This window comes from Callospermophilus lateralis, chromosome 19 (genome assembly GCF_048772815.1).
Source record: "Callospermophilus lateralis isolate mCalLat2 chromosome 19, mCalLat2.hap1, whole genome shotgun sequence".
Lineage (NCBI taxonomy): Eukaryota > Metazoa > Chordata > Mammalia > Rodentia > Sciuridae > Callospermophilus > Callospermophilus lateralis.
In genome coordinates, this window is record NC_135323.1 from 36,976,113 (window position 1) to 37,003,083 (window position 26,971).

At 49.2% G+C, this 26,971-nt stretch overlaps 1 protein-coding gene across 2 annotated transcripts in view; it reads left to right on the forward strand.

Moving 5' to 3' along the window:
- Mad1l1 (mitotic arrest deficient 1 like 1) overlaps positions 1–26,971 on the forward strand; it is a 356,486-nt gene that overhangs the window by 57,990 nt on the left and 271,525 nt on the right. For both annotated transcript variants that reach the window (XM_076840079.1, XM_076840080.1), the window contains exon 10: positions 15,435–15,521. In XM_076840079.1, coding sequence (XP_076696194.1) covers positions 15,435–15,521 — 87 coding nt within the window. The remainder of the gene's footprint in view (positions 1–15,434; positions 15,522–26,971) is intronic.

A 26,971-nucleotide genomic window follows, 5' to 3' on the forward strand; every position in this document is an offset into this window, starting at 1 on the left:
TAATATAGAAAAATTTAAAAAGACAATAGATATTTTTAAAGTTAAGAAAATAAGAATGACCTGTCAGGACTGGGGTTGTTGTACACTGGTAGAGCACTTGCCTTGAATGTGTGAGGCACTGGGTTTGATCCTCAGCACCACATAAAAACAAATAAAACAAAATAAAGGTATTGTGCCCATCTACAACCCCCCCCCCAAAAAAATGAATGATTTGTCATTCCAACATACAGGAAATCTCCCTTAACAACTTAAAATACAATAGTGTGCTGTCAGATTTTTTTCCCCCCTAGGACCAATTTAAAAAAAAAAAAAAAACATTATAGGAAGTATCTTTAAAAAAAAACAAAACATTATAAATATTTCTTTTTTTTAAAGGGAGAGAGAGAGAGAGAGAATTTTAATATTTATTTTTTTAGTTATCGGCGGACACAACATCTTTGTTTGTATGTGGTGCGAGGATCGAACCCGGGCTGCATGCATGCCAGGCAAGCGCGCTACCGCTTGAGCCACATCCGCAGCCCTATAAATATTTCTTAATTCAACTTCCAGGTCTGCTGGACAGAAGTAACCTGCTTTAATGGTTCCTTTGCCTTCCTGACTTTATGTTTAACTGAGATTTTAATGTGTACATCTGGATTGGGCCATTCACTTTTTTGTCCGGATACTGGCCATTGTGCCTTCTCTTTATCGTAATTATTATCTCTAGACATTGTCAGCTTTACTCGATTTTTCAAACAACTTAATTTTGACTTTGTGAATGCTCTCCATTGTATTTTTAAAATTTCCTTTTGTTTTAACCTGTGTTTCCTCTGCTTGGGTTATTTTGTATACTTTCTAGGTAATTGTGGGATTCATTGAGAACTGGAAGGACCAGAGCCTTGGAAGAAGGAATGATCTAGCCCCTATTTCATGGGAATTCCTCAACTTTGTCAGGTTCAGGTTCAGTGTGGGCCCTTCCTTGGGTGGTCTTCACATAAGCCTAAGGAATAGGCTTACTGGTATTAGAAATACCAAGGTGCTGCAAGAAGTTCAACATGTGCTCGGAAGTGGGTGGTTAAGGCAGAACTTTACTTCTGCCAGAAGGGCATGCCATTGAAGCTGGCTAGCAAGTGTACTTGGATAGGCAGTGTGCCTGCTTGTATCTTTGATGCAGTGTTCCCCCTTGCTCTATCAGGAGGAGCTCAGGGTTACAATCTCTGTACTTGACTAATTTTAAAATTTGAGTGGACAAAGGAAAGGGCTATAGATAAAAGTGGCTACAATTGGATATTTACATCCCAGTTATGGCTAAATACTGTGTTCTGAAAATGGATCATTGAACTTTCTCATACTGGTACAATGTAAAATTGTGCTGTCAGATTTTTTTTTTTTTCCCTAGGACCAATTTGGGGGGTAGAGAAGGATATGGGAGAAACTAAGGTAAACATGGTGGATTGGATATACACATCTGTTTCTCATCTTCCTGAAACCTAATCCACAACAGTAAAGAGAGTTTGTTGTAAAAGGCAAAAGCTCAGTTGGGCATGGCATTACATGCCTATAATCCCAGTGACTTGGGAGGCTGAGGCAGGAGAATACAAGTTCAAGGCCAGCCTGAGAAACAGTGAGATACTTTCTCAATATAAAGACAAAAGGATTAGGAATGTAACTCAGCACCCCTGAGTTCAATCCCCTGTACCCCAAAACAAACAAGAGCAAAATCTCATGTGAATAGGGAAAAAGAAAAGAAAGCAACAGTGTCTGTCCTTTGGAAGATAGAATATGTATTAGAAGAGTTGGCAACGGACTTGAGAAAACCAAGTGCTAATTTGGGGGAGGTAAGAGCCAACTTGATTTATGCCGCTGAGTTTTCCCACAGCTCAGGAGCTGCAGCATCCCGTCCCTCCAGACCACAATGACGAGTAAGAATGATTTGTGACGGACTTGGTCAGCTGAAAGGTGAGCAGCGCCCCAGGGCTCTCACCAGCTCAGTGCCCTGGCCAGGCTGCTCTGCCCAGCCCAACGAAGACTGGAAGGTCCTGGGCAGAGGGTGATGCTGCTGTCCCTGTGACAGTGCTCTTGAGGGTGGCCTGCTTCCTGGAGGTTGGGGGAGGAGGCGAACTGCATGTGACTGATGTTGAGGTACCAGCCCTTGTCCTGCTTGGTCCAGAGCCTTGGGAGATAGATCTTGTCCACTGAGTAAGAGATCAGACCACGTGGCCATGTCAAGGAGTACGCAGTGGTGCTGAGACCTCTCTGCTCTCATGTGGGGAACTCTGCTGGATCCGTGCCTGGAGAGGCGCGCCCAGGTAAAGGAACTTAGAGGAAATGGAAATTACGCAAGGACAAAGCTTGAAGGAAAAAACCTTTTGTAAATATCCCCCGAGAAATAAAAGAAGGTATTTTAACAAGCAAAGAATTCTCCGAAAGAAGAACATTAGGTGAACCAGGAGAGCCCTGGGAAATCAACACTGAACAGATGTGGGAAGAAAATCAACGTACGCGTTGGGAAGCTGAGGAAATTTCCCAGAAAGAAAAGCAAAATGATGAAGTGAGGAAAACAGAAGGTGAGGGTCGATCCAGGTGGACCACGTTCAGACAGTACAGCAGAGAAATGGGAAGCACTTGACCTTGGAACAGTTCCAATATTCCCTAGAACTCAGGGCTGAAGACTGAAGGGGCCTGTCAGTGGATGAGAGTCGGCAATGCGGGCCATCACCAAGACACATGTTGTGAGGCTGTGACTGCTGGGCAAAGCCCCTCTGCTGAGCTCTCAGAGGATGAGAGTAGAACACAGATTCATCTGGAGTCAGAATGGGCTTCACCCTGTCAGCAGCATTGTCTGAGTCTAGTAGAGACTAGAGCAATGTCTTTAGGAGCTTGTAGGAAAAGAATTTTCATCTTTTTTTTTTTTTTTTTAGCAATGTGGTTTTGCTAAGTTGCCCAGGTTGTCCTTGAACTTGAGACCCTTTTGTCTGGGCCTCTCCAGTGCTGGGACTATGGACGCATGCCACAGTGCCTGGCACTCAACCTAGATTAACAGTCAGTGGGAGAGCAGATTTGTAAAGTCTCAAAAAAAGTATCTCCCTCATATCCTTTTCCAGAAAGCTCCTGTTGGAAGAATGAGTAGCTGATGAAGAGGAAGGGCTTGCGTGCAGGGGACAGGACCTTCCTAACCATGGGAGTAAGAACCTGAGATGCTACTCATGCCCTTGGCAGAGGGTCTTCAGTCCTCCTTGGGGCAGAAGGCAGGCTTGAGGCTGAAACTGATAGACAACCTGGCATCTCTGACATCTTGGGAGCAGATTTGATAGTTCACAGAACTCAGGGGGGCATTGGTAGTAACTACACAGACCAGCACATGAAAAGCCTTCATTAGTTTTGGAGAAGACACAAAGTAGTGCAGGAAGTGGAAATAATCACACTTTGCTACATGGCCTCTGTGGGAGTGGATTGATTCTAGAACCAGACGAGAACTCTCCGGTCTTGGGGTTTAGCTGTGTCATTGACAACAGTGATTGGGCGGGGGGTGGGGGGTGTTCCCATGGTGTGAGGACAGTGGTGAGGAGCAAGAGCTGAGTCCTGTTCATCCTGGGAGGTTGGAGGTGATGCTTCAAGAAAGCTGCAGTGCAGTCTGAGAGGAGAAGTCATTCCCAGTGGGCTTAGCTTAGGGGACTCCAGTGTGTGCTGTTGGGGGGGGGAACTGGTACAGGAGAATCAGGGCAGCAGGGGCTACTGTTCTCTGACAGACCTAGTAGGATGACTCTTTACTGTGTCATTGGGTAGAAATGGCTCTACAAATGGGAGGAAAGGAGAGTCTACTGCCAGTGTTGCGGTGCCAGCAGGGGCTGCTATTGCAGCCAGAGGTGTACATTTAGGTGCCTGCTCTTCTGGGTCCTCCTGTGTGCACAGACCATTGAACAAGTGTTCCTGTGAGTTGCCTGGTACTGCAGCCTGTGTCCCTCTGACCTGGCCCTGCAGGGCCATGAGGGTCAAATGCAGCATAGTGAGCAACTGCAGGTGCCTGTCAATGCCCTGAGCTTGGTGGTGCCAACTCAGTCCTCCCTGCTACTTGTGAAGGTGGGTTTTGCTGATGTCAGACTCAGCAAGCAAATGCAGCAAGGAGAATTTGCTGCCATCCTAAGGATACAGCTTACCACGCCAAGGTTGGGGCTGGGTCCTGAATGCCCTGCCCACCAGAGTCAAGGAGCTGCGCCTTTAGTTTGCAGTTGTCATGTGGGGAATGACATAGCCATCTCAGGCTGTGTGAATTAACAAGACAATTCTTGTGAGGTTTGGGTACCTGGTGCTGAGGTGCTGAGTAAATGGAATCATGCAAAATACCTCATGTGGCCTTTTTTTGCTTTTGTGTCTTGAGGAGACAAAGAGCTTCCTGAGAACTCCTGGCCTTGAGCTGTGCAATGCAGTAAGCAGATGATTCTGGCTCAGCATTACTGGAAAGTCTGCAGGATGCTGCCCTTCACAGCCTTCTTGAGGCCTAAGTTATTTGTTTTCCAGAACATCTGTTGTTGGGGAGACAACTACGTGAAGCCAGGCCCACAAATTTACCATGATTCACTCTCAGGGTAAGCAGGTGGGCAGCTGGGTTCAGGCATGTTACACCCTCACGCACCTGTTCACCTGGGACACAGAGATGTTCACACCCCATTGCTCTCCACCTTTTGTTGACCTGAGGCCTCCAGGTAACTAGAGAGAAGCAGATCAGGACCTCTGAAGCCTCCTCTGGCCTCTTCTACCCGTCCCTCACTATCCCATGAAGCTGGGATGGTTTTGTAGGACCTTGGTAAGGGTTGTTTCTGCTTCAGAGGATAGTGGAGTGGTGAGAGCAGCCTTCACAGTTAGGTCATACTCTGCCTCAGCAGCCACCAATGATGTGCCACCCAGAGACTCGGCTGTCTCATCTGTCCAGCAGCCACGGGACCCCTGTCCTTCCTGCTTGAGGGTTGTATGAGGCACTGTGTGGCCGGTGGTGTTTGTAACATGCCAGTAACTGAGAACTCTAAGGATGTGCTTTGGGATTTAGTTGAGTTTCAGACTCTAGAGGTACCTAGAGGTGCCTTGGACCCTGCACCCTGTAGGTTTCCACAGGAGTTGGAAGCTGCCCAGTGGTTTTCTGAGTCCTGAAAAAAATATCTGTCCTGCTTTCATCTGCCTTATATTTGGCAGTTCCCCTTGGATTTGAGGAAAGCAGTGCCTGTTTTCTTTGAAAAAGGCCAGTTTGATATACAAAGGGCACTGCTGCAGGGGTGCCCCTGGGTGAGTTCCATGGCTGTGCTCACTCGGCCCAGGCTCAGCATGGAGAGTGGCTGCAGTGGACCTAAGAACCCAAGTTCTGTTGACTTGTCTGCTGCATTTCCTCTGGTTTTCACACTGTGTGTGGCATGTGCCCTTCATAGTGTGACTGTACAATGGGGACAGAGATAGCTCAAGCTCATCTGTACAATGGGGACAGAGATAGCTCTGGCCTCAGGAGGCCCAGTGGATGTCCTACTTGCTGTTTCTTTTCAAGTGAGTGTCGGGATTCTTAGAGTCTTCTCTGTAGTTCTCTTTTCCCCTGAAAGCACAGCAGCGAGCTACACAGGGTCCCATGGAGGCACCGTTGATTTCTGACTGTCTTGGCAAATTATCTGTCTTCCAACAGTGATCTTGGAAATGCTGAAAAAAGGAAGCTGTTTTGCTGTTGAGTGCCTGTGCGACTGTCTGCCATAGCCACGGGCAGCCGTTCTCCTGTGGTCTCTGCTGGGGCTTGGCTCCGTTGCTGTGCCCAGCCAGCTCCCTGGTCTTGTACTTGCTCCCCCTCCTCTGTCTGCCTATCACCCGGTTGATTCTGTCCCTTCAGCTTCTCTCAGGTCACTGCTCCTGGCCCACCCCTAGTGCTGTCACACCATTTATAAACCCTTCTCAGTGCAGAGCCCACCTGATGATTCCTATCTCCCTCTGGGACTTGCAGCCCTCTCGGCACTCCGGCACTGAGGGGCCTTGAGGAGTAGCACTGGACCTGCAGTTCTGTGCAGAGCCATTTCGTGGTCCCCACTCATCCTGCAGTGAAGTCCTCATTTCATAGCCTCGCTGCCCGCGCCTGCCCTCTTCTCCATTGCTGGGTGTTTGGGTTGTTTTCTTTTCCCTGCTACTGGCAGCACTTGGGTGAACCTGGGTGCTCATCTCCTTTTACAAAACCTCTAGAATATGGCCGCAGAGGTGAGCAGTCTAAGCATCTATCCATTTAGAATCAAATCTGGAATTCTGACCGCAGTCCCCCATGCGCTCTGTGTCCTCTGCCTCTCCCTGCCCCAGGCCTGCTGTCTAAGCCTTCCCAGGGTCCCCCTTTTGTGGCTCTGCCTCAGGACTCTGGTCTCACTACACTCTCTACTTGGAGTCTTGTTCTCTCGTGTCATTCACATAATCAGAGGGAACAGAGTCTTAGGCAGCTTTTGTTTTTGGAGAGAATCACAAATCAGGATGTGGCATCCTAGTTCATTACTCTCACTTAAAGATGCATAAACCAAAGTTCAGGAAGGTTAAGTAAGTAGCCCAGGGCCACACAGCAAGCTCAGGGCCAGCCTGCAATCACAGTTCAGCTCTGCCTGTATGTGGCTTTTGCTTTTCCACAGTTCTGAGACCTTTTCTCTCCTTTTATTCCTCAGTGAGTTCAAAGAGAGCATCTCACTAATGATGGCTTCTTTCTGAGTTTCTGTATTCTGTAATGTCCTTTGTTCACACATTGCTTTGATTGTTTCCCCAGTAGCCAGATTGACTTGATTTTTAACTCACTGTTCTCCCTGATCTCCTGCCTCTCCCTGAAAGAAATCCTCAGAGGTAGAATAGTTGGGCCTCAGGTATTCGAGGAGGGCTTTCCTAATGCTTAATGTTAAAGGCACGGTGAGAGTGGGTCTGTCAGGAACTGTACGCTGGGATCTCTGAAGTCACAGTGTGATTGGTGTCCCCATCTGGCTCCCAAGCTTACTTCCAACCACAATTGTATTGCCCAGAGTGAGTCACCACCGTATGGGATGTCTTGTTTCACTTTGCACCTTGGATACTGCTGTCTGTAGTAGATGGCCTCCCATTCTGAGCTCTTGTAGCTCACCTGGGCACTTCGGCCCCACGAGCTGAGCTTGCCCCTGATGTGGAGGGAGGGTTCTGCTGTTCTGCTGACCCCAGTCTCCAGCAGCTCTGGCCATTTCTGTGCAGGTACTTTGTGCAGCACTGCTCAGGTAGGTGTCAAGGATGTTCCCCAGGGCCACGTTGTGGGGATCCTCTGTGAGGATCCTCTGTGGGGATCCTCGGCTCAGGTGAAGGGAGAATCTGGTCTTCTGCCCAGACCTTTCTCCCAGCCTTGCTGCACTGGCCGCATAGCTGTGAGATGACACTGTGTAGTCTTAGGCCACCAGTGCTGTCCTGGAAGCCCAGCCTGCTGTGCGCAGTTACGCAAGGCCTCTGTCCCTGCTCCTGTTCTGAGCTCCTCGGTGAAATTGTGTTTGGGGCTGTTATCCAGCTGCTTTCTGAATGTTTAAAGCATTCAGAGGATCAACTTTTCCAAAGAGTGAGGGAAGTGGGAGAGAAATTACAGCATTTGTTTGAGAGGTTCTAAGAGCTTTTTTTAGCACGAACAGTTCAAAGCGCGCCTCTTGTTAATCAGAGGAGTGTTCCAGCATCCCTGCGGTGGTCACACTGGCTTAATTGGGACCCAGGCTGCTTTGAAGTCCTTTTAATCCTTCCTGAGCCGGGAGAAAGAATTCGAAGGCAGCAACTGTAAATTTGAAATTTCTTCATTTTATTTACATGTGTCTGGGGACCCATGAGGCTCGTTTGCCTGAAGCAGTTAAGCCGCGTTGCTGGCTTTGGACAGCTGATGAGATCTGGACCTCACGAGGCAGGGGGTGGGAGGCCAGTACCTGGCAGAGGAGCTGCGAAACCACAGCTGAGTGAGGACAAAGTTGCAGGGTCCCCCTTCCTGCTCCGCCCTGTCGCTGTGCACCTCCCTGTGGTCCCCAGAGTCACTCTGTCTTGCCTTGCCTCCAACAGCCAGCCCTAGTCTGCTGCAGCTCCTCAGGGTTGGGAGTTTGCCACGTCACAGAGCCCTTATCTCCACCCCGTTCCATCCTGCAGAGCTGAAATCCACACATTTGTAATTTTGTGCCAAGGCTAAAAGTGTTGGTTCATTGTGAAGTCACCTGGATACAGAATTTGCTCTTCCCAAGGTCATGTGCCCACTCCATGTTGCCTCCTGCTGCTCATGGTCTAGTTCTTCCAGCTCCACAGAGGTGGCATCCAGGTGGTGGGGTGGAGGGAGGTGGACCCAATGGTGGCAGTGCTCTCCTGGCTTTTCCAGGCAGTGTCTCTCCTGAGCCATCTGAGTTGTTGGTTTCTCAGTCAGACCTGAGTCTGTAGCATTCCCTGAGCCTGCCAGTGTGGTGCTGCACGTTTGCATACTGTGAACCACACAGGTGTGGGTGTGACTCTCTGAGTGTATGCAGTTCCCCTTGAGACAACACGTTTTCTCTCTCCAGGAAGTTCTTTGGGTGGAATTCTCCTGTCACCCTGCAGCTACAACTCAATTCCACTTTTCCTAGAGCCTCTGAAAATTCTTCCCCCTGAGCTTGCACTGCTCACTTCTGTGTTGCTTAGTCTGTGGTAGGTGTCACCTTTTCAGACATGGTTCCTGACCACCTGTGAAGATTGCACACCTCACTCTTGTTACCTGCCCTCTTCCCCCGCTGGTCTTCCTTGGGAATGTAGTGCACATTGGGTTCGCCACAGTGACTGCCTGCCTGCCAGACAGGTGTGAAGTCTCCAGGTCTGTGTATGTGTGTCAGAGAGTTCTTCAGGGCTTGGGACTGGACCACCATTTGGCAGTGCTCGCTGGATTTGTTGAGTGAGATTGCCTCAGATGCAGGATGCCCAAGTCTGTCCATAGGTGCTGCTCATGAACCAGGGTTGTCCTTCCCATTATATTCTAAGAGTTGATTCTCCCCGCCCTCTGGCCCCCCTGCAGGGGTTTTATTTCTCGATTACAGTCCACCTGTTCTTCCTGCTTCTCTGTGAGGTTTTAGACTCTGGTTCTGTCATCAAACAGATTTACTCTCCCTGTTTTGTTATTAGAACCGATAAACCTGTCATCTATCAGTGCCAAAGCAACTGGTAGAGGTTTGTAGGGGTGAGACACAGAGATCATCACAAAGGCTCACAGAGGGCTGGATGTCCCTAATTTGGTAGTCAGGTTGGGAGACATGATCCTGTTTCACGGATTAGGAAGCTGGGGCTGGGATGGGAATTGAACTTGAGCCTGGCTGACTCCAGGGCATAGTCTCACTGCTGAGCCTGGCTCTCTTTTGACATCCATTTTCCAGAGGAAGGGTTGAGACTTGGAGAGGTCTGCTGATTGGTTGGAGGCCATGTAGTTGATAGCCAGTGGAGTTAGACTTTGAGCACTGGCCTGGTTTCTGAATCTAAGATGTTAGCTCTGTCCCCCCCCCTCCCCTTTTAATGCTTCTGAGGTTTGTGGAGTCTGTTTTTTGAAAACGAGTGTAATCTGTGTATGTGTTGTTCTCTATATGATTCCTGTGGTCCAGATGCTGCAGTATGGGGCAGGTGTGTGTGGGTGGCAGGGTTGTAGCTCTGGACACATGGCTGACACATGGCTCTGACCAATATACTCTGGTCTCAATTCTGGAAAATTCAGATAGATCCTGCAGCACCATAATTCTCATACTAGTGAGTCATTCTTAATTTTTCTTTTTCTTTTGTGTTTTTTGGTACTGAGGATTGAACTTGGGCAATCAACCATTGAGCCACATCTCCAGCCCTATTTTGTATTTTATTTAGAGACAGGGTCTTGCTGAGTTGCTTAGAACCTTGCTTTTGCTGAGGCTGGCTTTGAATTCATGATCCTCCTGCCTCAGCCTCCCAAGCTGCTGGAATTACAGGTGTGTGCCACTGTGCTTGGCCCCATTCTTAACTTTTTAAAAGTTTGAAGTGTATTTCATATGGAAAAGTCTGTCTTCAAAGGCCCCAGGTGGTCATCTATGTGCCTACACTCAAGCTAGGGGCAAGAGGTGTGGCCTCCACCCATCACCACATTGGCATCTGTTTTAGGGTGGCCATTGCTATTGTCATTACATACTTTAGATCTGTGAAGGCTTCTTTAGTGCAACAGAAGTCTTATTTCTTTGAATTTGAAGGTGGATCCTTTGCAAAGTCTTAAAGACAAATCCTTGAAACATTGATGTTGAATCAGGCAAATTGACTATGAAAGACTAAGAGGAAAAGTTGTAAAATCTAGGAAGACTGTAGGTGTCCACTTCAAAGGAACCAACCTAAAAGTCATGAGTTACTTGTTGTGTGTGTGCTTTATGCAAAAATAAGGTAAAGCTCTAGTTGACCTGTATTTGAAGAAGACATTTGCAGCATAGGGAATACTTGTGTATTTTTATGTTTTAAGTTAAGACGTTTGAAACACATGTATCATTCAATTCCCCTCTTAACCAAGCACCTTTTGGGATCAGTTGCCAGGCTTAATTATTTTAGGTAGGAGGCCTTTCACTAATACATCATTGTCCTGTTTATGGTATTACCTATACACAGGTGAACATTTTTAAGAAATGATATCATTGTTTTGTTGTAAATGGTCATAGTTAGATTTCTATGCATTAATTTGCTGTGGGAATAATTTGTTTTCTTTTTACAAAATTTTCATTTAGCACCTGATTCTGCAGTACAAGGTTATAGTGCTGAGCTTTGAGAAATTATTTATTGAATAGCTTTTATATGTTTCCTTAGCACAAAATATTTTACACATTTTAAAGGTATCTAGAGGTAAATCTCTCAGGCCATTCTTGTCGTCTTCTGCTGGAAGCCAGTGTTATTTCTTCTTCATCCTTGAGTATAATTCAGTTACAACCATGCATATTTTTTTCTTTCATACAAATGGCCGCATAGAACACTTACATTCTGTCTTTTTGTGTTTTTATTTAGCAATGCATTTTGGAGATCTTTCATTTTAATATGTAGAAAGATTCTGCATTCTTTTGATTTTACACAGATACTGTTGTATGGGTGGGTGAAGTTTATTTAATCAGTAACCCTGGACTTGGAATCCAGTGGTCCGAGTTCACACTTCTCAGAGCTGAGCTGCATGGTATTGCTCTGGAAAAGTATCATGATTTTTCCTTCATTTCACATACGTTTCTGGAAGCCTGTGATTGCGCTAGTGAAAAAAACAGAACAAAATGTAAACTGTCTCTTCTTTTAGGAAGCTTTCATTGTAATTGAGGGAGAATGACGATAACCTGACAGGCAGAGTGGGTATCTGAGCGTGGTTGGCTGTGGAAGGGATGCAGGGAGAAGCTGGGGGGTGGGGTCCACAGTTTCAGATAGGATGCTCCGGAGGTCCAGCTGTAAACTTGGTGTCCTGTGACCTAGAGGTGGATGAAGGAGTGGGGTGTGTGGGTATCTAGGGGAAAGTATTCTGGAAAAGGGACATGAAGGTCCTGAGGCGGAGTGTGACTGTGCTGTTGGCTTTGGAAGGCAGCAAGTCTGAGAAGCAGCAGCTTGCCGCTCCCTCCTTCTCAGTTAGTTGATGTGATTTTGTTTCCATGTGAAAATCCTTTTGTGGTGCTAGGTAGGGCCTTCCAGCCTTTGTTGCTGGGGGCCTTTGATCTTGGATGGCCTGGAGGGAGGCATGGCAGGCCACTGTGCCTGAGATAGCAACCAGATAGCAACCTTCCACAGGGCTGGAGTGACCTTCTGTGCTGGAGGGAAATGGGTGCTCTGGAAGATTTGTCAGTGGCCTTGTCTATCAAGGCCCGGATGTTACAGAGCAACCCTGTACTCAAAGGGTGAGGTGGGCTAATGCCCTTTGTTGAGTCTCCTGAAGTCTGGGTAGCTATGACCTTAACACAAGACTGGGACCTCCTACTCAATGGCCTCAGGGCTGCAGGCAGTGGCCACAGCCCCTGCAGGTGGCCCTGCCAGAGCTGGCTCAGGGTGAAGCCACTGCACTGCTTAGAATTAGTCTCTCCTCCCCAGGAAAGCAGTAGTTCCCTCTCCCCAGTCCTGGGCACCCATACCAGCCACATCAATGTCAGATCAGGGTGACCTGCATCCCTTTTCCCAAGCAGTTATGTTATATTATTGAGAAAAGTCTGGGCTGCCTGCAGGGGTTTGCAGCCCTCAGTTCTTGCCATTCCTTTGATTTTTAGCAAAAGTATTTGCTGTCTAATATTTTCCGTTCATTCCTGTTTTGGCATCCTTTTTGCAAAAACAAAAAGTCCATCTTGTTTGTGTTGTGTTCCCTCCTTTCTGTTTGGGCCCTGGCTGAAGCCCAGCCCCAGCAATATGGTGGTTATGCCCTGTGAGTTCCTATTGTTTGGAAAAAATATATAATAATAACACCTCGGGAGAAAGCTCAAGGTTTCTCATTTGGTTTTGTGGCTATTGGTGCTTGATTCACTTTAGGCTTCGGTATCCTTTGGATCTGGTGTCTTTCAGACTTGGGGGAACTGGCACTTAGGCTTCCGTAAGTGCTGTGGCATCTGCTATAGGACCCCAAAATAGCTGCGGCTGCAACTGCCTTTGCCTCAGGGGTAGAGCAGTGGGCACGATCCCCCAGCCCTCTTCTATTCTGCACACAGCTGAGTTTGTGTCAAAATTCAGCTGCAGATGGAACAAAAAGACTTTTTCCCTGAAAGCCCCCGTTAGGATGTGAAAGGCTTCGCAGCTGAAACTAGAGTTTTCCGCAGCAGGTGTCACAGCCTGGGCTGCAGTTGGAACTGTCACTTTCTTGTCATCTCTGTGTCGGAGGCTCCCGAGGCCTCAAATGCCTCCCACTTTGTAGTTGTGAAGTGCAAGTTTCAGAATGGACTGTCGGTGTTATTTTTAGGCCATAATGGCACTTGGCATGACTCCTTCTAGTTACAAGCACTTAGCTAATCCCTGGAGCGCCCCGGGTAAGCATCTCTGAGTAGCTTTAACCACACACAGGTCAGGAGGCTTCCGGAAAATAAACACTCTTCCTGCCAGTTGGAGGTGTGTGGGCCTCTGGTCTTTGGTTTGAGATGTACGACGGCTGTGACTGTGCAGAAATCCTCCATGATCACGTGGACTCACCTCCTTACGTGGAGCTCAGGACAGGTGACAGGAGGCCCAGCTCTGCGCTCTCTTCTCCCAGCCCTGAACTTGTTCTTTATCCAGGGTTTCTCATGGTTTGTGTCCCTTCTTTTCTGTGTGCCCTTTTCTCTGCGTTCTGTCTGGGCTTCTGCTGGGCTGAGCAGTGTGCACTTGGCACCCCGTATGGGCCAGGCTCCCTGCTCCCCAGCCTGGGGGCTTCCGGCGTCTTTCCTCACCTTCTGAGCCTGCTGTGGGCTTTTCCTTTGTTTTTGTTTGTATTCATACGTGTAGTACATGAATTCTCATTGTAAGCAGTTCTCAACCTCCATCACTAGGCCCTGCTTGACATGGAGGTAAACTCCAGATAAACTTGTGGTGAAGCTTTCTAGGGGTGTTCCATACATCTTACTTATTTTCTGTGTACTTAGAAACATGAAGTTGTGCTTGTGGATTGGGTGTCTAGATGGAGTCACAGAAACATGAAGTTGTGCTTGTGGATTGGGTGTCTAGATGGAGTCACAGAAACATGAAGTTGTGCTTGTGGATTGGGTGTCTAGATGGAGTCACGCTGGGCCTGAGTCATTTCCTGAGTGTCTGTGCTACTGGCCCACTTGGGTGTCTCTTCTGCCGGAGCAGCCTCTCAATGTGGCTGGGCTGCTGTGACAAATTCACAGTGGGGCTCGGAGCAGGAATTTATTCCTGTTGTTCTGGAGGCTGGTGTTCTGCCTCTGGTGAGGGCCCTTCCCACCTTGCAGATTGCTGCCTCTGCTGTGTCCTTGCATGGCCAGGAGAGAGAGACTGAGCAGGCTCTTGGTGTGTATCAGGATGCTGACCCCAGTGTGAGGACCTCACTGTTCTGACCTCACCTAACCCTTATCACCTCCCCAAGGTCCCATCTCCAAATCCCATCCTGTGGGAATAGGGCTTTTGCATAGGAACTTCAGGAAGACAGAGTTCAGTCCTGAGTGTCTGAACCCATGGTGAGGGTGGCTTGCCTGTACCTTGTACTGCTAGGGCCCTGCCCATGGGGACCCCAGATACTCTGTGGCCCAGGGTCAGTGTCTCCCCCTGTATAGTGTCTTCAGTGTTGCTGCGGAGGGTGACCAGCAGCACTCTCCTTATAGCTTGCTGCAGGTTCCTCCTTGCATGGACAGCTGCTTTGCTGTAGCCAGAGTCATGGCCTCCATGATCCCTGCAGGGGCTCTTCTCACCCACTTAGTGAGGTGAAGGGACTCCTTGGGGGACAGGGCCATGGGTTGGCTCATACCACATGGCCCCATAGCCCTGTGCTTGCTCTGGTGGGTGGAGAGGAAAGCAAGATGTGTCCTTGGCCTTGGACTTGTGTGCCACCTGCCATGCCATGTTGAGAGCTCTTGCTGTGCACTCCACATGTGTGTCATGCTACTCGTAAAGCTACCGAGAGTTCTGGGATATGTTCTGCTGTTGACTAGTCAGAAGATGTGGCTCACCTTGAGTTAAGCTCATGGACCAAGTGAATTGTGGACAGCCAGATGGCATCTCTGAATTTCCATTTCCTCATTGAAATATGGAAACATAAAGAATAGGACTGCTTTGCATTCACTGGGACAGTGAATCTGGAATAGTTCTGAGAATCATGCAGCAGCACGCCTGTGGGGCTATGCCATTACTACTCTTGCTCTGTTTTTTAAAAATATTTATTTTCTTTTAGCTTTAGGTGACACAATATCTTTATTTTATTTTTTATTTTTATTTATTTATTTTATGGATACAACACAATGCCTTTATTTTTATATGGTGTTGAGGATTGAACCTGGGTCCCGCCCGTGCTAGGCGAACACTGTACCGCTGAGCCACAATCCCAGCCCCTGTATTTTATTTTTATGTGGTGCTGAAGGATCAAACCCAGTGCCTTACGCATGCCAGGTGAGCGCGCTACTACTTGAGCCATGTCCCCAGCTCCCCATTACTACTCTTAACTCTGTGTGCATGCAGCTGTTTTGGAGGAAAAGCAAAGATAGGAGCTGTTGTGCATCATTTCCGTGCCAGGAACTGGGCAGCACTTTGTGAATATCATTTCCTTGGCAAGGTGACACCATTCTGTGTCACCCTGTTTTTATAGGTGAAATAAAGCCAAGGCTTATGAAGGTAGCCTGCTGCTATTGCATGGCTGGTGGTGGACTGTGGACTCAGGCTGTGGTTAGTGTTCTCTGCCTCACACGTGGGTCACATGATGGACTACTCATCCTGGTCTCTAAATGGCATGGTTTTGGACCTCTATTCCAGATGTGGAATTAGGCCCACTTCTGGGGACAGGTGGAACTGAATGTGTGTTCTTTATCCCTCAGGACTCCAGAGGACCTCTCCAGATTTGTCGTTGAACTGCAACAGCGAGAACTTGCCCTGAAGGAGAAGAACAGTGCCATTGCCAGCAGGTAGACCAGGTGTCTGTGGGGATGCATGTGCTCTGGGCACTTGGGCTTAGGCAGAGGGGTGCTCTCCTGTCTCACTGGGTAAAGTAGTCCATTTTCATTGCTATAGCAGTGTACCTGAGACTGGGTACTTTTTAGAGAAAGAGGTGTCCTTATAGTTTTGGAGATTGAAAGGCCTGGCTTGGCTCTGGTGGGGACCTCATGGGTGGTAGGGCATGTGTGTAACGGGGGAGCACATTGCCACACAGGAAACCCGGAAGAGCATTGGGTGTGCTCCTTCTATGACGGCCCTCATGAGAACTTGCCAAGGGGTCCTGACAACTACCTTGATCCTTTCTGAGGACAGTGCATGTGTAACCTGAAGACCTTCTGCTATGCTCTGACCCTAATACTGCTGCTCTGAGAAGCCCTGGGGAATAACCTCAAACCACATGTGAGATGTGGCATTTGCGGGTGGCTGTGGTTTACTGTTGGTTCTGCCTTGGTCTGAGATGGTGGGGGATTGGAAGCTCTAAGTTCCCATGGTGTGGTGGTGTGACTCCGGTTGGGGTACTGTGACTGTTCTGACAACATGTACCTCTGGTTCTCTGGTGGCTTGGCTTTTTGACTTGGGGGTCCCTGCTTGGATCAGGACTATTCTCATCTTTCTAGCAGTGTGTGGGCTTGGAATGACCTTGTCATAGTGTAGAAACCTGGCCCCTGGGGGTGCAAGGGTGTAGACTTGTGCCCTCATTGAAGACCAACTGAGTATGCCAACCATCTAAGGCCTTTGTAAGTGACAAAAATCTCAGCCAACTGGCTTGAGCAGCGAGCACATTCTTTCTTAGCCCCAAAGGAGGCCCAGAGATGGGTAGCTACGGGACCTCATCCCAGGGCCTGGTGTTGGGTTTTTTCCTCCTGACACCAAATTTGTGTTCTTTTCTGCTTCTCCAATCTTGACACCACCTCAGTGTCTTATGATTCAGTTCGGTTCCAATATTTCTTAGAGTTTGTAGGTTTATGCAGATGCCAGTCCTTTTATCTAGTTCCCAGGTTACCTACTCTGTCCAATTACAAATTCAGGGAGCCCCATGATCCCCTCTTTAGTTTTTTTTTCTTTGTTCTTTTTAGATATACATGACAGTAGAATGCATTTTGACATGTTATACATACATAGAGTCTGACTTATTCCAGTGGCTTGCTAGAGCTCAGGAAAGTGCCTTATTTACTGTCCTGATCCAGCTCAGGCACAGCCAGATGGGAGGGCAGGAGTCAGGTGCTGAGCTTCCTTGCTTTCACCAGATGCACCCCCTCTGTGGTCACCAACCTAGAAGCTCCTGAATCTTGCTGTTTAAGAGTTTCCTCAACCCAGTCTTCAGTCCTCCTCTCCGGGCTGGTGAGTGGGACTGAGAGTTCTCAGCTCTAATCACTGGTCTTTCTGTGCTCATCCCCATCCTAGTTAAGTAGGGGCCTGTCCTAGTCACCTTATTAGTAGAAACCCAACTCCTTACTAAGAAAGGACTCCCCGCCACCCAGAAGATCCCAAGAGTTTTAGAACTTTGCCAGAAACTGAGTCAAAGGCCAGAATACGTGTTGCGCTGCTTTTTATGGTCCGTTTGTTTGCCAGCCGTCTGGTCAGGCTGGTTTCTCTTATGGCTTTGAAGTTCCTGCCCAGGTTTGGGTGTCAGGAGGCAGAAAGGTGAGGCCTCTTTCTTGGGTCTTTTTGGAACAAGGAAACCTTTCTAGGACTGCTATCCAGCAGATGCCCCTCACTGACCAAAACTGGGCTGTGTTCCTGTCCTAGACCAGTCAGTGATAGAAAAGATGGAGTTCCACCATGAGCTAGGAGTTGTCTGGTTTGTGCTTACATCTAGCGGGTGTAAAACTACATGGGACTGGGCTCCTGCCTTGAGCAGAGCCACAGGGAGAAGTTGCAACAGTGACCATGATGTGAGGCCTGGGTGTCCTGATGGACTGACTGCTTGGCAGGTGAGTCTGTGAGGAGAGCCTAGAGCCAGCCTCTTCACCATTGATTATTAAACCTCAGTCTTGTCCTCCTGTGCAGATGTGTTTTAATAATTTATTAGTAGCCAGAAGGAAGGGTTTCTTATTTTGGGGACTGATGTCACTTTGAAAATCAGCTTTTAGAAGCATTTGGTTATGTTGGACATAATAACATCAATTACTTTAAAAAGCTCAAATGATAAAGATTGCCTTTTGCTTTCAAAGCCACTGTCAGATGAAACAGGCATGAAAAGTGATTTGGAATTAAAGCTTTAACACTTTGCTGTTCCATCTTCTTCATTTCACTCCACAAAACAGAATGGACTGTTAAGGGAAGGGCACTCACTGGCATCCTTCTCCTGCCAGCCATGAGGCACTTTTCTACTTTGACCAGTAGCCACAAGATCACGTATCTACCCAGAGAGCCATGAAAGGTGTGTGTGGGGGGGCATCTGCATATAGTACAATACCACCTCTGTTTGTGGATGTGAATGGGGATTTTCTTTTGGATCAGTTTGGGATGGTGTCTGTGTCTCAGGAAGCAGCTTGTGCCATAGGTGGGTGGTCTGCAAGACTTCTGGCCCACTGTCCACCTCCCAGGAGGTACCCTAAGTTCCTCTGAGAGTCAGTGCAGCTGCCCTAGGAGGAGATGTGAGCCTCAGGGGCACCCTGTGGATGTGCCCGGTGCTCCATGCTTATCTTTAGAGTGAGTGCTGTGGTGCCTTTGTGGTGGTGTTTCAGGGAGGGGACATGAGGCCCCACAGCTGTCCCAGCCTTGCATGGAATGTTTTTTGAGAATTGACTTATTTTTGTGGGTTGGCCTTTTATGCTCCGGCTTCATGTGGGACATGTGATATGGCCCCTAGCCCAGTGTTAGCTGTGAATGGGGCTGGTGAGCACCTTGTTGTCTGGCTTGATTGGTGTGCCAAGAACCATGCTGTTGGGATGGATGGGGAGAGGGATGTGGGTAGCCATCAGGCGTTGAGGCTGCCACTGTGATGGGGGTGGACAGTTCCCCACGGGGGTGACCTGGGACCTCTGATACTCAGGAGATAGAACTGAGACCTACATGCTGAGACTTGTGTGCTGGGGCTGAGAGGTCCTGCCCTTTTGTTTATTCCCAGATCCTAAAGCAAAGGTGGCAGGGTGGCACTGGCCTTGGTGGTTGAGATGGCTTCCTCCAGCTTTGGCCTCTGCCCTCATGTCCTGAGCTGACTGTGTTAGCCTTAGGTGGAAGGTGTCCATTGTATTTATGGAGACCTTGTAAGACTGATATGTTTCCATGGATCTCTTAAAGGCAATTTGATAAAAATTCAGATGAAGTGAGAAGGAGGTAATGTGGTAGAGTCAGACAGATGCCAGGCCAGTGCCTAGCAGGTGGTCGTAGGTTCTGGAAAGGGCTTTTTGGGGTGTGCTTTGTCTCCTTGGGTGATGTGTAGTCATTGCAGAGCCGACACATGGTCCACCTGAGACTGCAGTGTCATGGGGTGTGATTGTGTCCACATGCTTCCCATGGCTGTGCAGACCAGTGGCCTGGGCTCCCGTCATGCAGGTGTTCTTACCCACTGTTGCCGCCAAGCCATCGATTGTGTCCTCTTTGTGAATGAACATTTATTCCTCTCATTTTAGTAGCTTTTTAATATGCCATTTTGTGGCTACCCTGTACTTCACGGGCCCTCTGCTGGGTGTTTTTCTTCTTCCTCCTCATCTGCCCCCTTTCTGGATTTTAAATGTTGCTGTCATAGACATATATATATAAAATTAGTTTTAGATGGACACAGTATCTTTATTTTATTTATTTATATTTGGTGCTGGGGATTGAATCCAGTGCCTCCCATATGCTAGGCAAGCGCTCTATCCCTGAACTACAATCCCAGCCCTGTCATAGACTTTTGTAGCATGGTCCTTGATTCTTTAGGATGAATTCCTGCAGTGGGACAGTTGGTGGCATGCAGATCTCCAGGAGCTTGGCCTTCAGAAGACAAATGTTGCGCATTACCCCGTGTGTTGCTCTGCCAAGAGCAGCAAAAATCCTTCATTCCTGAGCAGCACTCACCTGAGTTTGCCTCCCTTGCCGATCTGACAGAAGACTGCTACTTCCTGTGTGTGCTGGTGTCTGTCACTGCAAAGCTGGAAATCAGAGAGTGAGTCAGCGGGTCCTCTAGGTCCGTCTCCTACCTGAGGTTTCACTGTGCTGTGGTAGTTCAGGCTTCTGTTGGCCTCTCGGTAGTTATGTAATAGACTTTGGCCTGTTTCCGGGCAGAGCTGTGACTCTCCCAGCAGGAAGAATTCTGAGTGGGGTCGGCCACTAAGCACGGCTCTGACCTGAGCTCTGTTTGAATGAGGTGTAGGGACATTGAACATCCTGCACTAACGGATGCTGAGGGAAGATCAAATGATGTTGTACCCCAGAGCCACCTGCTGGCTGCTAGCCAGCTAGGAATGAGAAAGTATTTCTAGCATTGCGACACACCTGGCTTCTGGCTGCTGTACTGGTACAGCATGATTCTGAACTCTACATTGGACTGAAATCATTATTACTGTTTTTTTGTGGTGATGGGGATATAACCTAGGGCTTCTGTTTGCTGCCACTGAGTTACACCCCTAGTCCTTTTTTATTTTTTATTTAGAGAGAGGGTTTCCCTAAGTTGCCCATGCTGGCCTTGAACTTGCAGTTCTCCTGCTTTAGCCTGTTGACGTCTGGGATTGCAGGTGTGCACCACCATGGAATTCTGTTTCTTAGTGTTCTGAGTCCACAGAGCTGGGGTCTGGAAAGCTTGATGGTAGGGCTTATGCTTCCTTTTGATCATGTCTGCCATTGAAGGGACAGGAAGCTTCATGAGTCCTTCTACATGGCAGGAGGTGGGAAGGTGCTACTTTGAATAGATGTGGATTTACTCCAGTGCATTTCCTTATCTCAAAAGAGAGTGTCTATCTGTAGGGCTGTTCTGAAGGCTGTGTACCTGGTGCCTCATGGCTGTCAGTAATCATGTGGCAAAGAAAGGTCCTTTGGCTGGCTGTGCAGCCAGGGGTCGAGGTAGATTCTTACTCTGCAGAGCAAGGGCAAGGTGTTCATACACACCTCATAAGGCTTTTGTGCTCTGGCAGTAGGAAGTGCTTTAAGGAGTTCTGAGTGTTCATTTCCATGTGAGTCCTGTCATGAACCACCAGTCCAGGCCCTCTCTGTTTTTCGTTTCTTCTCCATCTTTGGACACAATGCTCAGGGGCCCTACAATCATGGATGTGAATGAGTCTCCAGGGCCTGTCTCAGAACCCTCTTCCTCTTTGGGTGGAATCTGATTATAGTGAAAGAGCCTTGCCCTTTTTGCTGTCCTTGTCTTGGTTTTGGTTCTTGGAATCTGATAACATCCTTCCTAGTTATGGGACTGGGGACAGGTGAGTCATTTAGAATGAGTGGTCAGGTCTGGATGCATCCTCTGCTTACTGTCCTTGCACAGGGCTCCCCAAGGGCTATCCTGGAGCCCCCTCTGCCGTTGCTGGGGCTTGCTAGTGTCCAGGGGTCCCAGGGGCCCAGACCTGACTACATACCCCCTGGCTCTGCTGGCGGGGCATGACTGTGGCCATGCTGTCATTGTTCAGACCCTGAAGGGGGTGACAGGTTGCTGTGCTCTGGAGAATGTTGAACCACTAAGATTGGAAAATTTGTGCAGGGATTCTAGGGATCTTGCTACTTGGGGGTTCTCTCCTTTCCTAGAAATAACGGTTATGGTTTGAAGAGGGGTGGTGGAGGGAACAGGGCCTCTCAGGGCCTGCCATAGTCCACAGTTCTGCTTCCTGTCTGTAATCATGATGATGATGAGGGTGATTATGAGAGCAATCAGTATCGATGACATTTGCCTGAACGAAGTCTGTGCCAAGTGCTTCCCGTGCAGCATCTGACTTGAACCTCAAAGATAGCTCTGGAGCAGTCACGTTGATAAACCCCGGCTTGCAGATGTGACACTTGAATGTTGGGTTGATGTGCTAGGAAGTAGTGGAGACAGGACTTGAACACAAGCCCGTTTTCTCCAGAGCTCATGTCTCAGGTCCCTGAGCAGCACCCATATACCATGCAGACCCTTGTCATTTGAGAGTGGGACCCAGGTTCCTGAACACTGTCCAGATAGGCTGCCCAGGTTCCTGAACAGCACCTGGCATGTACCATCCAGGCCCTTGTGACTTGTTTCTCTACCTCACTGGGGCCTGGGGTGATGAATCCTGTGCACTCAGTGTTGTCCAGCTGGGCTGAAGTCTTGGTCACCTTCCTTGATTCTGATTCAAGGCAGAGCTGGCTCTAAGGCCAAGTGGAGAGAAGCAGCCGAGGATGGTGGACACAGGGAGCTGGTACCTGCCTATCTGTTTTGGCCACTCCAGCTGCCTGGGTCAGGCACTTGGGGCTCATGAGCCTTTGTTCCATCAGCCATCAAGTATTGCCTGCTCTGCCCCAGACTTTCACTCACTGGGATGGCTGCAGTTTGGAAGGTCATGTCTTGCTGCCTCTGTAGAAGAGCCTTTACTTGCAGTTGCCAGGGTGACTAGGCTGGAAGCACCTGTATTGCTGTCCCTCTTAGGTGTCCACAGAGCCTCCTGATCCTGGGATGGGCTGAGCTGGTATACTTGCTTTGGGGCCACCTTCCCCTGGGGCCACCTCCCTGCCCCTCCCTGGGGCCTGGGCCCAGGCAGCATGTGGAGATGTGTTCTTATGTAGCAGAGAGGCTAGAGTAAATCTGTGGAAGGTTGTCACCCCCTCCACATCGCAGACTACCTGACTAGGCACTGGTTTCTCTGTTGCCTCCTGAGAGTGAGTTAAGATCATCATAGTCATAATACTGTTCCCCCGCCACCCAGTGGTACTGGAAATAGAATTCCCAGAGCTCTATCACTGAGATACATCTCCAGTCCTTTTTATTTTTATTTGAGATAGGCTCTTACTGAGTCACCAAGGCTGGTCTCGAATTTGCGATCTTCCTGCCTCAGCCTCTTGAGTAGCTAGGATTATAGGCGTGCCCGGCTTATAGCCATAATTCTTTTTTTTTTTTTAATATTTTATTTACATTTTAGTTTTCGGCAGACACAACATCTTTGTATGTGGTGCTGAGGATCGAACCTGGGCCGCACCCATGCCAGAAGAGCTTGAGCCACATCCCCAGCCTCAGCCATAATTCTTAATATGGCTCTTCAACTGTTCTTTGTCCAAAGTAGTTAAGCCATCCTTTTAAACTGTCTTGTAGTTTAATGAGACCATGTCACCTTTGTCAGTCGATGTCTCCATGAGTTATGATGCTCTCCAGCTGTTCAGAGTCAGCAAAGCCAGTGACAGGCACATGAGATTCAGAGTTCTGGGCTGCGTGCTCTGAGCATTGAGTGGGGGTCACGTTGTACCTGCGGTGATGGTGAGCAGTTCCCACCGACTCCTCACATGGGCTGCCTGTGTTCGAATCTTGGCACTTTGTCTTTGGACAATTTAATTAGCCTTTCCCTGCCTTGCCTCTCAGAATGGTGATGGTGAGGATGGCTCTGGTGGGGTTGTGTGTGTGAATTTCCCTCTACAGGATACAGTCTGGGGCCTGGTGCCGCAGACAAGCTGTTGGCTCGTTGCTATGGTTATCTTTTGTTGTCTTCAGTGTTTGAGGAACCGAGTGTTTGGGGTATAGAACTGGGAGTTCCCAGTGGGTGGCACAGACAACAAGGTACATCAATGTGTGTGGCCAGCGGCAGTGTCAGGTTGGGTGATGGGTACATATCAGGTGGGGAGGGTGGGATTTCCTCTGGGAGATATGGTGGGTGAGAACAGAGTCAGTGATGGCGTAGCCGCCTGCGCTGGCCTGGAGTGCCTCTCACAGCTGCTGCCCGCCAGGTCTCATGCTCATCAAACCAGTTTCTGTCTTGGCACAGGCTAGCGCCTTGGATCGTCAAGGACATAGACAAGAGGCCTCATGGTGTCCATTTGGCTTTTGATAGCACTTAATATAAATTGACTTCTGCAGAAGGTGTTAGGCTAGCTTGTGTCTGACGGGTTGTTTTCACACTCCCCTGCCCCCCAACCATACCTGTTTTAGAGACACAGTGGTACTTGCTCCCTGTGGGCTCTGTACCAGTCCTTGGTGGTGCCAGGCCAAGCTCTTACATGAGATGCTGGTCTTGAGTCCCAACTATTGAGCCAGAGACCTGCTGTGAGCCCAGGGAGGACCACCCAAGAAGCCTACACCTCCCCTCTCCAGGATGTGGCAAGGAAGTGACCCAGCAGATCGGCCTTTCTCTCCACCTGTGACTTGGCGTGCTGATAGCCATCCCTTTGCTGACTGTTGCCAGGCGCCTCCTGGAGTCTGGAGATTAAGCCTGGCTGGCTCTCTCTCCTGTTGCTTCAGTGCAGGCACTGGGAATATGATCCCTTTCGTATTTTTGATACTTAGCACAGGCTGGCCCCTGCTCAATCGCTTCTGAATGAAGGAAGAGTCATTGACTTATGCTCCTGCCCTAAAGAGATGCTATCCCACACCCTTGGTTTCTATGTTGTTACCTTTATCTATAGTGGCCCAGTCACCACAGGCCCCTGGCACCCTATCCCTGGTGTCTGCCCTGATGGTCCAGTCCCCACAGGCCTCCAGCATTTAATCTTTCCAGGTCTGGGGCCCATGGTTCCCTCTGTTGGCACCGATAGCCAGGTCCCCTCAGGCCACTGGCATTCCATCCTTCCTGGGGTTCATGGGTTGTCCGTCTCGTGGAAGCACATGCTCCTGGACTCTGTGCAACTATTTTCTTCACCTGAAGAATGTACGCTAGGCTTCTGTCACCACTTTTCTTTGGAATGACAAGAATCTGTGACTATGTTTTCTATACTTGCCCTCTCTACCACTTACTTTCCATGCAACTGTCTGAGGGAACCTTTAAAAGTCAAGGTGTGCTATCCCCACAACTAAGCCCTTCTCTGGCTCCCAGGGCTCTTAGTAGGGAGCACAAGTTCTGCGTGGGCACATTGCCTCCTGGCACTGCCGACCCCTCACATTCCCCATTTCTTCCACACTGCTCTCCTTATTCTCTGGACACGTGCCCCACCCTGACTTTGCCTTCCTGACCTGTCTCCCCTAATTATACTTATGCTCTTTAGTTCTTAGCTTTTTATTTCCTCTGTGACCTTTGCAGATCTCATCTAGATGACGCTTTTCATTAGAATGTATGTTATGTAATTAAGTTTGCCTTCCTTTTATGTTTGTCTAACTTGCCTCCCTTGGACAAGGGCCATTTCTGAGTCATCTTACTCACTGTGACTCTGGTGAGAGTGTAGTCCTGGCCCATGGTCCATATTCAGTGCAGAATGAGCCATTGAGATGACAAAAGTGAATGGTCTGACTGTTCTTCCTGATGTATGGGCCTTGAACTTTGTCCCTTCCTTGACTGTTCTGGCCTTTCTCCCATCCCCGTCCAAGCCATCAGGAAGTCATTTGGGTTCTGTTGGTGGAGGGGTACACTACCTGCCCTGCAGCCCTTTGTCAGCTTCTGGTGGCCTCCTCCTGAGCTGCTCTGTGCTCAGCAGAGGGTCCTGCAATAGCAGCAGCAGCAGCAGCAGCAGCTATGGGGCTCACAGGTCATCCCCCTCTCACTCCCTAGGCCGACAGCCATGACACATCCTCTGATGCTTCATGGCACTGTGACCTCTGCCCTCACCTGCTGGTCCCTTTAGCCTTTCTGATTCTGTCTGCAGTTACATTGGTCTAGAGTGTGCTGACCCTGTCCCTGCCTTGGGGTTTCTGCCCTGGCTCACCTTCTTGGGGGTCTCTGCTCAGGCATTAGCTTGTTGGAGACCCGTGTGTGTATTCTCCCAGTTAAAATGGGAACTCGGGGTGTGCAGGACTGTGCTCACTGGGCCCCTGTGCCTAATCCATGCCCAAGAGAGATTGTTGGGTGACTAAATGAACATCTACTCTTCTCCCAGGTGTCCCATAGCTCTATGAGAGTGAGGGTGACCCTGTGGGTTCCTGTATGGCCCATCTTGTTAAAGTGGCTGTGGGCTGTGGGGTCATCCACTCCCCTCCTCCTGCTTTGCCCACTCTTCCTCCTCCCAGATGCTGGATGGCCTGTTCTGGTCAGCAGCTGAGGTTGTTTGTGGGTTGGCACCTTGTGTCGCCTGTGGCTGGCCTGCACTGGCCCCTTTCCTTTCTGCAGCATCTCTCAGCTCTCAGCCACCCTCTGCCTGTTTGCTCTGGCCTGTTTGTTCCTGTGGTGGCCGGTGAATGGTTAGAACTACTAGCATGGTGTCCTGCTTGAGAATGTGCTTTCCTGCTTTGCTTTGTGCTTTGGTGACGAGTTGTCTCATTTTTCCCTCAGATGCACCTGGGAAACTGCTTCTGCTCAGGTCTGTGGCTGTGCCCAAGAGGAAGGACCCAGTGTCCTGTTTTGTAAGGGCTTTGCTGTCCACTTGGCCTCTTGGAATTTTGGGGGGAAGACATGAAACAAAATAGAAAGTAGCATCAGAGGTGAAGATAGCAACTGGGCGACTTGGCCCTGGTCTCGCCTCCTGCAGTGCTAAACCTCATGTGACATCTGATGGTTCTGAGTTGGCTGTCTTATGGGGAAGCACCTACTGCTGTTAGCTTTAGCTAGGGTCTTCTAGAACTGCCAGATCCTGGGGTGCAGTCAGGCTTGGAGGCCCAGGTTGTGTAAAGGTGTGAGGGCCACTCCTGGGAGTGAGGCTTGGGCTCTGGCGCTACCCACTGCCTGGTAGTAGACTCTGTGATCCCCTCCTGGGAAGCTGAGGGAGCTCCAGCAGGCAATGGAGACCTATGTGATCCTTCTCCGTCCTGCTCCTTTCCTGGCCCTTGTCATTGGTGCTGTAGTAGCTAAGACCAGGGCTGTATTTACCTAGTCTCTTTTGCACCTGGGCTGACTGATGCTAGGCCTGTCTCCCAGGAGCCACCTGGACAGTGACTGATTTGCTTGCTGCGTATGGCAGTGTTAGCTTCCCAGGTCAGATTGCTCTGGGACCAGTGGCAGCCTGGAGTGCAGAATGCAGCTCGGGCTTAGTGGTGCTCAGCCTGATGAACCAGCCAGGTTTGGGACTCAGGCGAGGGCCCTGCAGGCCCTGTCTTTCCCAGGATGGGGTTAGAGTGTGGCCCTTGAGCACGGCACCTGGCCTCCTTCAGGAGCTCAGTGATGCAGCTTTTGTCAGTCTCAGTACACCCTTGGGAGAGTCATCTTTTCTGGTTGGTTTCCTCTGCTGTAGGACAGACCCAGTGACCGACTCTCCCCATGCCTGCTGTCTTGCATCACACACATTTATATTGTCTCCTTAGCATATCGAGTGTCCCATGGCTGCATTGCTCAAGGAACATGAGGAGCAGCCACACCTGTGTGGTCCCACCTGGTGGCTGTGGCAGGGCTGCTGCCTCCCAACATCCAGACTGCAAGGTGCTGCACACCCTGGGTTCCTGACCTGTCACTGTAGACTGCCTGTCCTCTTGATTTTCTAGCCC